Source organism: Girardinichthys multiradiatus, chromosome 6, assembly GCF_021462225.1.
Source record: "Girardinichthys multiradiatus isolate DD_20200921_A chromosome 6, DD_fGirMul_XY1, whole genome shotgun sequence".
Taxonomy (NCBI): Eukaryota; Metazoa; Chordata; class Actinopteri; order Cyprinodontiformes; family Goodeidae; genus Girardinichthys; species Girardinichthys multiradiatus.
In genome coordinates this window covers 21,102,320-21,114,584 of record NC_061799.1, presented here as the reverse complement: position 1 = coordinate 21,114,584, position 12,265 = coordinate 21,102,320, and the positions used below count along the sequence as shown (strand labels likewise).

General features: G+C 38.8%; 1 protein-coding gene across 17 annotated transcripts in view; it reads left to right on the top strand.

Annotated features, from left to right (window-relative positions):
- Window positions 1-12,265, top strand: part of mbnl1 (muscleblind-like splicing regulator 1) — a 51,355-nt gene that overhangs the window by 7,732 nt on the left and 31,358 nt on the right. For 15 of the 17 annotated variants that reach the window (XM_047367233.1, XM_047367232.1, XM_047367247.1 and 12 more), the window contains exon 2: window positions 8,790-9,681. In XM_047367233.1, the coding sequence (XP_047223189.1) occupies window positions 9,508-9,681 (174 nt within the window). In that variant the 5' untranslated portion in view covers window positions 8,790-9,507. Of the gene's footprint in view, window positions 1-234; window positions 385-8,655; window positions 8,689-8,789; window positions 9,682-12,265 lie in introns of those variants that run through there. The other 2 variants (XM_047367231.1, XM_047367230.1) reach the window with 2 other exon arrangements.

The following is a 12,265-nucleotide window of genomic DNA, read 5'->3' as shown; positions in this document are numbered from 1 at the left end:
CCACCACCACCCTCCCCCACCACCACCCTCCCACTATTCCCTTTCCTGGTCAGGCAAAAGGTGGAAAGCATGGCTTCACATCTTTGTGTGTTTTTAACATGCGTGCTGTGCGAGCCAAACTCCCGCCCCAGTGTATGTAAATTACGTGTGACATGGGACTCTGCTACCTTTTATGGTGGGAGCAGTACAGTAGAATGTTGCCAAGCATTTCGGGTTACGGGAGGAGAGGTGTGTGTTAGCGTGTTTGTCTGTCTGAGTGTTTTCATGCGTCTGACAGCAGGCAAGTAACTAAAGGAGAGGAAGAACGTTTATGAAGCAGAGAGGGACAAATAGGAATTTCAGCGACATGGAGGGATTTTAGTTGATGTTTTAACAGGAGTAAAAGTAAGTGGATTCAGACTTTTTTAAAGGCTCTGAAGGATCATTGCAGGTTTCTGTGTCGTGTTTTTCTTTCCTGAAGAGGTTAGGCTTGTCTTAACTCATCTTGTCAGTATAAAAGTACCAAAAGTTCCAGTGTTTGTTTCGCACTAGATTTACAGCCATTTTAGGAATTTGATGCATTCGCTTTGTATTTCCTCTTTCAAATTTCAAGACCTGTCAGAACAATGGCAAATCATTCATTCTGGTAAATAAAAAAACTATAAATAATACAGGAGGTGTTTATAATTCACACAAAATTGAACACTACCATTGCTTTTTTTCCTTATCTTCTCACAATCTCTGCCCTCCTCCTGTTTGCCTTTCTGGGTTTCTTCTTGGTGGTGTGTCTGTGGTTGGGGCAAAGAACAGGAATGTTGTTGTGACTGAGCTGGATTCATGGTGGCTAAGACAGTAGCTGAACAACTCCAGTTTGTGCATGCGTACGGACAGATGCGTGATATGTTGTAAAGAGGAATTTTTGTAAAAGCCTTTACTGCAGGTAGACCTGTCAAAACTGGTGTCTGGCGGTGATGTCCGAGCAACATGTTGCTGTTGTCAGTGTAAATACGCATAGTAACTGGTGCAGACTGCTGTCCACTGATGTATGCCACCTATGATTTATACTCTGTCCTACAGACAGGATTATATGTGTGGTTGAGTCTGCCATGACAGGTTAAGTTTTTATGACATGAGGAATCCTCTACATGTTCCTATGGTGTTATGGCAACATTTAAACCCCATCTGAGTGACACTTTCCCACAGCTTTTGTTGGGTAAGTCACTCTCCACTTAGCACAATCCTGGCTAAGCTAATAATAATAATTGACTCGAACAGCTGTCAGAGGCGAGGCACAGCGATGTATTTCCGCTATAATTAACATGTCTTTAATCTTGCATGATACTTATCTAATTCTGTGCTTATCAACAGTTAATAAGTTTTAGGGGAGATAGACATATCTAACAATTGAGAACTTTCTTTCTCCCTCATTTACATTGCAAAGTGTTTTTCAGACAAGGCAACACATAGCACTGTAATATCACTTAAGCTGAGTTTGCTTCAGTCTGTTACAAGTGCCCTCCAACATAAGTCAATGAATGCAAATGCGGAAAATGCATTAGCCATATTTAAAGATTGAAACTGCTATTACCAGTGAAAGTGTAGCAAACATGCCCATTAAAGAAAATTTACTTTGTGTGCATGTATGTAAATGATTGCCACAGCAATCAGAAAGGTGTTGTTTAAAAAGAAATTAAGTACGGTAGTCCAAAAAGGTTTTAGTGTAACTCCCACCGTTATCCAGGGGTGCAAAACTCAGGTATATTCCACTGAGAAGATAGATCCCTTTAGATGACATCTGCTGTGAATTGTGCTATTTTTGATTAAATTGAATTGAATTAACTCAGAAGTGAGACACTCGTTGAAGAAGCCAATACTCTTCAGTTCTCATTGATTTCTAAACCGTAAACATATGAGACTTGATATACCCAAATGTGTCAGTTATTAGTCCTGTGAACAGTCATTATTTTTATACTTTTGAAGGAAGAACAAAAATATACCAAATGTACATTAATGAGAAATAAATCTACTTTAATGGATTTTAAAATGTTTTTAGATGTTCAATCAGGACCACAAATACCAACAGAAATGTATGGTTTTCTTCCAAAATAGCATATTTTCATTAAAACAATATTCAGACATATTTAAAGTATACTGATTAGTTTTACTGCTAATACAGTAAACCTAAGCATCTGAAATGCAGCAGTATCCATTAAACTACACTTATCAGTATTATCTGTGTTTTTGTAATTGTGGCAATATATTTTAATCAGAGAAATGCCATTTTCCTATTTTAAATTGTTAGGAAGAACAGAAAATATCACACAGAAATACCTCAGTATGCATCGAACTAGACATTCTAACTTTTCTGTGACGGTAAGATATTTTAAATTGAGAATCTTTGCCACTTTCTTCCTAAATAACAATAATCAACAGTGGAAAACATAATATATTAGAATGCTTCAAACTATGCATGACAGTTGTTATTGTGTCATTAAAATATGTTATTTAAGAAAATATTTGCATTTCGAGTTTATCTGAAAGCTCATCCTCAACCCCTTCATTTCCAAATGTGCCCTTCAGATAATTCAGTTTTTAAATGCTACAAAGCCATCTCCCTTAAACCTCCCACCCCAGGAGGGTTGGAGGGTTATTTAGTTGGGGCTAAATGACCCTCAAACATGTATCCCTCACTGCAAGGCATGTCGGGCGACGATAGAAATAGCATTCATTCTTAGACTGCCAGTTACTAAACACACTTTTTTAGGTAGGGCAATTATAACAACCATGTTTTAAAATATAAACTCCTGCTATATTGTTGTAAAGTATTTTCACTCTTTCATGGGGATGTCATCTTGAGTTAAGAACAACATAAAACACTGTCTTGGTGAGCTGTTGGTTCCTTTCAATTTAAGCTTAGTGCAATATATAGCCTCCACTAAAATCTGCTTCCTCATCTAACATACGTCTGGAGAATTTCCTACTGACAGTTGTTGATTTCCATTTTTGTAAGCTAGACATATTCATACACATTGTTTATAGTCTCAGTAACTATGTTAAGTGTATTTATTTTTAATCATTTCTAGCCGCGAATCTGTATGAGATTCTAACGGTAACCCCGTGTTTCATAGTGTTACAATATTTTTACAAGAAATTTAAATACAAATGTTTAATAACATTACAAACCACTAACTTATTGCTTTTATTTAAAACAGAAAAGCAACAATTTCTCCTAATGCTACTAAAATTAATTTTTATCACAGTTCTAATAATATTGACTATAGCCTTTATTCATAATTTTAATTTGATACATAGACAAGCAAAACTTTATTAGAATAAACCTTCCTTTAAACCTTTTAGTAGATTTAAAATATTGTCCTTTTTGAGGCTTTACTGTTGGAGAAATGCTAGGAGTATACCAGGTCCATTTGAGCTGGTTGATTAATTGGGCTATCTGCCCACTGTAGTTTTAACATTGTTTTACCTTAAAAAAGTGATGGGTGGTGCTGTTTTAGGTTTGTGTTTTTCACGATGTAAAGTATTTCCAAACAGCCAGATTTCTCTTTCTTGTAAATTAAGCAACAGGTGGGGGTGGGGTGGGGGAGGTCTTTTGTCATGTCTTCTCCACACTCCAACAGAAAACAGCGGTTACTTCTTGCATCTTATTAACCAAATTTTAAACCACTGGAATCAAATGGCAGAAAATGGTTGCCATTTATTTATTTACCTTATTTATTTCTTTTTTTTACCTTGATATAACTTGATACTGATACCGGCTCATGCCTACTCAGTTTAGCTTGTATGGCTTTTATTACATCTAATATTTGCCCTATCTGTAGCTGCAAAGAAACCCCACTCATCAGCTCAGCTACTCATTGTGCCACGAGGCCACACATGCTTATTCTCACACATGTATACAAAGATGCAGTGTTGCACGCAGTTAAATATTCCCCACATTTGAAGAATACTCCGTGTTAGGACAGGCCGAGGTTTGTGTTTTGTTGCTAAGGTTTGCATTGCTGTATGTTGTCAGTGTGTGTATGTGTGAGACTGGTTTTGTCTATGTATGCTAAACAAGAGATCTCATTGTCCTCGGTGGTTTGCTCTAACAGGAATCAATAGGCATTGTTTGTTTGGCATTCCTAGCTGGAGCTGCACTCTCAGAGCCAAATTATATATAATTGAAGTACAAAAACTCTGTACAATTAATAGTATAGAAGACTTAATAAGTTGATAATGGGATGATGATGACATTAGGAGCATGAGAATGAAAAGGTATCAATATCCAAATAAAAACAAAAAGATGTCATTTGGTTCGGACCACAAGCACAGAGATGTACATATTTGCCATGTTTTAATAATAAAAAAGTCAGTAATTAGTCTGTTTGATTTAGTTTAAAATAAATTGTTTTTGTTCATACTCATTGCTGGTTTGCGTAGGCCGCCCAGAACCAAATGTGCTACTGTAAATGAGGTGATATGTGTAGCAAAGTGTATGTGTGAATGTAAAGGTCAGTAAGGATGCTCTTTTTCCAAGCACAAAGCTGCAGCGCAAGCACAAAGGCCAGGGGTGTTGCATTTCTCACTGCGTTGTGTTCTGTGATGACCTGCATCAGCAAACTGTCACCCTAACTCCACCTCTGTCAGAATGCTGAAACTACTCCATTTTCCTGAAGAGCAGCAAACAGAAGAAACCAACGCTTCTCTCTATCTCTCTGCTGTCCACGTTGAAATAGCAGCCTGGGTTAAAAGCTTTGTTTTGTTAGTAAATTAAATCAAGAACATGGTGTGGCATATATCGATTTATTCTGTAATATTTATTGTCAGTGCAAAGTACAAAGTGGGGTCAGTTTGCCCCTTTGTCTGTTTTATTTTGCAATATTACACAAAACTCTTACAAGTTTTTTGTTTTACCTGTTAGAAATTTAGAACAAGATTAGAAAAGGACATGGTTTAATTTTAAAACATTCCTATCAAAGTTGCAGATAAGGTAGATTTTTAAGCATTCACACACATTAAAAACTTTTTCATGACCTAAACTTTCAAACTAAGTTAATCTGTAGTTATCTACACTTAAATTCTGGCCCCTTAGTAATGTTTCGGGAAGTTTTATCTGGGAGCCGCACCCTCTTTTTTAAGTTAAAATAACAGAACCACTTCAATATCTCCTCCATACTTTTGCAATACTTTAACAGCTTCGTCTTTTTAATCAGTTGAGACATGTCTCCGTTGCAAAACAGTGTTTTGTGCTGATGAAAACCTCAGTGAATAATTACCAATCAAATCTCGAGAAGGCTTTGTGCTCAGTTTGTTCTTTCTGAGAAGGCTGAGTGCTGTTGTTGTTGAGTCGATATGTTGTGCAGCTCATTATGAAGAGAAAGCAAAAGATGTGCAGACTTGTTTTTGATACTGCGTATGCCGTTAAGGCATTTGTTGGTGTCATATGACCACAAGCTGCTGGTGATGTGCTGATATTGAAGGCACACTTATTGTTTTTGCAGCCATGCAGTATTTGGACCATGTGTTCCAAAGGGCAATAGGAAGCACACAGTAATTCTTGTTTGCTCTCCTTCGTTATCCCATTCCTCCTTTGCGACTGACCTTGCACCAGCCTGCAAAGCCTAGGAGCCCGAGGGAGGGCGCCTGAGGATGCTGGAAGAGAGTTTAGGCCTGACAGTCACATTAATGTATGGATGGAGTTTTGGCGTCTGACTGAATCCATCCTAAAACATAATGTGAATTTGATGGTTAAAGCCAATAACCTTTTTTGAAATGGATTCACAGTAGACAGTTAAATTAGATAGAGGACTGGGTATACTGACAGGAAAGGCCACTGAGATGAAGAAATAAATAGGGCAAGAATGCCCACGTCTGGAAATGATGGATCATAAGGAGAGCTCATTATCGCTCCAGCACATTACCCTATACTGCATTGTCACAGATACCCACTTGTCTGACTCAAACAGAAACCATGGAAACTGATTAAGACAGATCTCAGGGGGCACCCGTTTTTTAAGTGTCGAGTCATTACGCTCTCTCGTTTTCTTAAAGGCGGTTGCTGGTGTCTTTCAGTTAAGAAATCTTTATATAGAATCCTCCATTCCAGCTCATTAATGGTGTCCAGCTGTGGCTTTTGTTCAGAAAAAGCTGCAATGTGTGTGGAGAAGAGTGTTTGCACTACACAGTTCAACTGCATCAGTCACATCAACATTATATGATGTTAAGCAGGTCTTTTAAAGGGCTTATATGATTACTTATGACATGGCTGACCTTTAACAGGAATGAGTGAGGAGGGAGGAGATGAAATTATGAAGGACTTCTGTCAAGAGAGTAAAGAAAATTGTGGCATGGTGTAAGTGAGAGGAGTATAGTAAAAGAAGGGCTGTTAAACTAACAAAGAATATTTTTTCATAAAGTTATTAAAGATACATCAATCAGAATTTGCTGTCGAGTTTGGGTCTTTGTTCAGCTTTGACCTACTACTGATTACCTGATTCAGATTCTAATTTCTCTTTTGTCAGAAGTTGTTATATAAGAAGCAGATTCCACACTAACAGGGGTTTACTATTTTAAAACAAAGGCAACATGATTAGGAAGTTCACTCTTTTAAACCAAAGGTGTCCAAAGTTGGCCTGGGGAAGATTTGTGGCTCTTGCTGTAATTTGGTTTGAACACTTAATGTTTTATAAACAGTCAACCCCCAAAAAGTAGGAGACTGTATGGCTTTTTTTAATAAGGGAAATGTGCCAGAACCTTTTTGTGTTTTGGATTTGCAATGATTTACAGATCCCTTTTCGACAAAAATCAGAACTACTTTGTTTCGTTAAAAAGCAGATATAAAATCCTTTCATACGAATGCTTTTGTGCTAGCCATTTTGGCCCTTGTGAACAGAATTGTTTTAAACTGACTTTAGCATCTTATATTAGTGACGATTAATGTGACTAAAACAGTAGTCTTCATCTGTATTTTATTTAAAATATAGATTGATACCTTGACTGAGATTTCTAAAACGAGCATTTCCAAATCGACCATGTTCCATGACAGACAGAGATCTAAAGCTGAGAGATAAAACTAAATAACATTGCAAAATTTGGTTTTATTAATTGCTTTAAATCTTGCTCTCTCTCAATCCTTTGCAGCCTAAATAAACCTCAGACCAGTCTAGATATGCTGTAGAAAATAAAGTTTAATTTACCTTGTTGCATTTCTGTTCCTCCTCTGATTTTACTTTTAAACACTTTATTGACACTGAAGGTTTTTAAATCTGAGTCTTCTTCTCTACCAAAGACGTTGCTGTCGGTGTACCTGGTAGGAGTTATAGTATGATGAAGGTTTTTGCTGACCTGAAAAAAATTGATTGTTTTTGTTAGAATTTTAAGTTGAAAATCACCTGATTTCAGTCACCTGCCATTCTCCGAAAAAAATAAAATAAATAATAGTTTGATGGAATTTTAAAATCAGTCCTTTAGAGACACTTTGTTAAATTTTTTATAATTTCCTCTTTGCTGCAGCCCTGTGTGGCAGCTGAATTGTTCATGCAGTGAGCTTGTATGTGCACCTGAACAAGTGCAGAAGTTGCAGCATTTCCTTATAGTCATGGTTCTACTCCAAAGGTCATTTCTAACAGTAATACTTCCTCCGTTGTAAGGGTCATCCAAGGTAAAAAGGTGTAATTTTCTCTTTCTCTTCTGCTTCTGTTGGTTTTCTAACATATTGAATATCCATGTTGCTTGGTCGTCATGGCTTGGGCTTAGCCTTTGCGGTGCTCTGATATGATGTTGTTACGATGTTGTTCACTTAGCTGGGGTCAGTTGAGTTGCTGAAGGTACACATGCTTTTCTGGTAAATGCGACTTCTCTGCGCAGAGGGTGTGGTGACTCAGGCTGCCGGTGTGATAAGAGCAGAATGGGCCTCTGGGAGCCCAATCATGCAAATGGTGAGCAAATTTGTACACCAAAAAATATGTAAAAAAACACTGGCAGTAACTGAAAAGCATAATCAAGAAAACAAGCCTTCATCTTGTTGAACTTTTGAATGTATCATGCTGTAATAAGCATGATATTGAGGCCATTGCAGGGATGTGATGTCAGCCCTGAAAGAATAATGTGTTGTATGGCAGTGTGATTGATCACCTGATCATGAGAAAACCAACAGCTATATAAATAATAAATCAAGTGATAATTTTCGCTCTGCGGCTGTGTTTTTCTCCAGCAGCAGTCAGGTCAGCCTCCTGTCTGCTCCTCCCCCCGTTCTCTCACCTGGCCCTCAGCCCAGAATGTTGCTGCAACTCCACTCGTTCCCATTGGTCCCCACTCTCACAAGACTTCACAAGAAAGGAAATGACTAAACTCGTCTCCCTCATGCTCTGCCTCAACTTCCCTCTCTGCTTTCACTCTCTCTTCATTTCTTTTCTTTCTTAAAATGCTTTAATGACTGACCGACCTTTACTGCTAGCGACATGGGATCTGACCTGATCTGATTTTGCTGGGTCGATCAGAAGAGGCGGAAGTTGCGAATAGCTGCTTTGTGCATTTTTTTGTTGTGTGTCGATGAGTGCAGTGCAGTGGCACGACGAGCATGTGTGCGTGTTTAGTGCGCAAGCTATGGTGAAAGTTGTTTTTGTTTTTAGCCAACAATGCTGCACTTCTGACTTTTTTACATTTTCTTCACTCCCACAGCTGGATAGTGTTGCAGTGGCTTGATTTTGAAAGGTGCAGCAGATGAGAATCTCCTCTGAAAGATACAAGAGAAATATTTATTTAATGTGCATCATTAGACTTATCTGTCTGTCTCTCTTTCCCTTTCTCCTCAGAGGAAGTGCCTTCCCTGATGTCTGCTGCAGCTTTGACCTGCTTCTACAGCTGAAGCTCCATCCCCGCTCTCCCCTCGCTCGCTCGCTTGCTGCCACAATTCTAAGAGTAAAAGGACAACGACCACACCCTCCCCAGTTGCTCCACCATCAGCATCCACTCCAGCATCAGCCCTATTCACCAGACTGCCCTGCTGCTCACCACCAGCTGACCAGCCTTACCCCTGCACCACCAGGCCCCACAAACAACATTTTACCCATCTTGCCTTTCACCATCGCCTTTGACCCCTTAAGGCCTCCACTCAGTCCTCAGTGTCCTTAACGTTCTTGAAGCAGACTATATAGACCGTCACCTTTGTTGCCTGCTTCACCGCACCCTAGCAGAGGGGTCTCAGTTTTGGATGTTGCATAAGAGAGTAAGCAATAAAAGCAAACAGTGAAGAGGGACAACTTCTTAGGATAAGAAGTCTCCTGGATATCAGATCGTTGCCAGGTGTTGTTTGTATCAGGAAAATGACCCATTGACGTCCACAGTAAACACTGTCCTGCAGCATTTCACCAAGCAAATTTTTCTGAATGTTTCATTTCAACTGATCACAAGCAGCAACAGTACCAAGGAAAATATTTTAAAAAAAGAACAGTTGTGGATTAAAACACTAGAAGTACTTTATCCACACTTGATCGTATCTCTGCTAGGAACACCTTTTGCCTGCGTGTTGCCATGGCCATGAGCATAGCACACATCCGCGACACAAAGTGGCTCACACTCGAAGTATGCCGGGAGTTTCAAAGGGGCACGTGCTCGCGCTCCGATCAGGAGTGCAAGTTTGCCCATCCGGCCAAGAGCTGCCAGGTGGACAACGGACGGGTGATTGCTTGCTTCGACTCACTTAAGGTAAGAAAGAGAGAAGACATGTAACAGTCAACAAGACAGATCACAGATAAGGGGCTGAAAGGCTGTTTGAGGATTTAAGTAGCGCTAGAAGAACTGGAAATAGCATGTTTAATTGTAGCATCTGGTCACAGCATGTGCTCATTTTAGCTCCACCCATTTCTGGTCATGTGAGTCCACTGTAATAAAGGGGACAAGGATGTTTAATCTTTTTGAAGGATTAAACGATAATAAATAGAAATAGTCATTTCTGGAACAGGCTACAATGTTTGGACCTCTGTTGATGTCCACACTATTTAAGAAACGACCGTCTGTTCAATCTACAACAACATAGTGGCTTGGATCAATGGGGATTTTTTTCCTTTATTTTCTTTTGGATTAAAAACAACTACTTGTCAGCATTTTTTTTTTTTTTTCGTTTTTTATGTGTTATAGTTCTTTGGAGGGAAAGAAGGTCAGCCTTCATAGAAAATTGGAAATCGGTCCTGGCCAGGAAAAACCTGCTCGATGCATCTCTTAGTAAAAGGTTATAATTGGCTAAATAGATCAATAGATGTTAGCCAGGACAACAAAAAAGGCTGAAATCAATTTAGAGAAATGTAACTGCTACAAAAAAATGACACAGTATATTCCTGAATATTCTGAAGTCACAGTCCCCTCAATATGACATGTCTTTTGAGCAGGTAGATCTCACCGTGTATGCATAGGTTTATATTGTCGTCTGTATTGAAGTAAAAATCATCAGAAATAAGCAGCTTTTAGATGTGTGTTTGAAAATCCTAAAATAAACTCATTTATTAGTTTAAGCTGAATTTCAGTGGGACTTGTGCTGCTCTTATTTTTAACCATTTGTCCCATTTTTTTTCTCTGGAAAAACCAGAGCAGGTCTATGAAAGTGGAAAAAAACAGATTGAGTTAAGAGCTGAAAAAACCACTGAAAGGAACAGTAACAAACATGAAATAAAGCCTGTTGATTAGTTACACACATATAACACAAATATAAGGACTCATCTGCATTGCACCACATAGGTAAGGTTCTTCTGTTGCATGGACCCACAAGCACATTCACTGCCAGAGTTGTCCTACTTTAATATACTGTTGAAATAGGACAAACTCTCCAATGAGCGCCATTACAACAAGCCATTTTGCTCTCCTTTACTTGTGTCACACTTACATCAGTGCATCCTCTTGGACGTGTGCACAAGCTCCTGGCCCATGAGAGCGGATCGACCTTCTTCTTGAGAAGTATATAATTAGAACAGGTCTCACATGATCACCAGTGCATTGCTGAGCAGGTCACACCCAAACCGAGTCATTTCCCCAACATCCACTCACTATCTCTTTTTAGCCTGCGTTTCATGTGTTGCATGTGAACACAGGCATGCACAGAAATAATGCACACGTTATGCACATGCGGTCGTTGCCTTACACACACTCCAAAAAATGTTGTAACTTTTCATTTTAACATGCTTGTGGTGTTCATACAGCTTCCTGTTAGAGAGGAATTATATAGATCACAGCAGATTTGCATGCACAAACGCATGTGTGTTCCTGTGTGTGTGTTTTCTCTGGCCTTAGACTTGGCCTTAACCCCATAGCACCGCCCTCTCTTTGCTTGTCTATCTGGTTGGTGCAGCATGGACAGCTCAGCTATGTTGAAACAGGGTAAACATTTAGAAAGGGATAATGGCAGCCTGGACTTCTAGATTTAAATTCAGCTTTGTAACTTTGTCGATTGATTATTAACCCACTAATCAGATTGGGTAGGCAGAATATGCTTATTTGGGATCTGTGTAAACAATAGGCTTAAAGTTAAAATTGAAATAAACAACAGACTAATTCATTAGACCAGTAATTTTATGATCTGCCATATCCCGCACTGATACAGTAACTGAACCTTGTTCGATTCCTTAATTATTCATCAATGCTTTGCGGTGGATTCATCATTAGTTAAAATTAAACTGAGTGTGAAGTAACTCATCCCACTCTCTGCTGTCATTAAACTTGTTATTGCTTTTTTTCATACTTGCTGGGTCTCATCTTCTTGATTTCCCACTTAGTCGGGTTTTTGCCTCCCTTACTCTAGGCCACACCCATCTAGAGCACGCTCACATTACACCCTGTTAACATCTTGTTACCCCCGTAGCCACAAACACATATATACATATTTACACACCAAAACCTGTGTTGCAAGTGTTTAAAGGGGTGGAGTGACATTAAGTCTGTAATATTTACTTGTTAGCATGAGGAGCTCCTTTTATTTTTACCGCAACAAAAAGGAGTGGTTAAAATCTTCCATGGAGAACATTTTGAAAATGCTTTGATGCATTATGGACTTAGTTCTCTTTCTTACTGACATAGCCACTGTGGTCCCTTCATAGTTTTGAGAAAAAGAGGCTAAATATATTTGCATGCATATGCTATATTTGTGTTGTGGCACATGTGCATTGTTCTGAGCCAACATTCTAATTTAGTCATTTCATCTGCAGTCCAAACAGCAAATATCTGGACAGATGATGCATTTTTGTTCCTCAGGCACTTTTTGCTATGAAAATACTGGATCTCAGATTGATTTTTAAAACTTAAT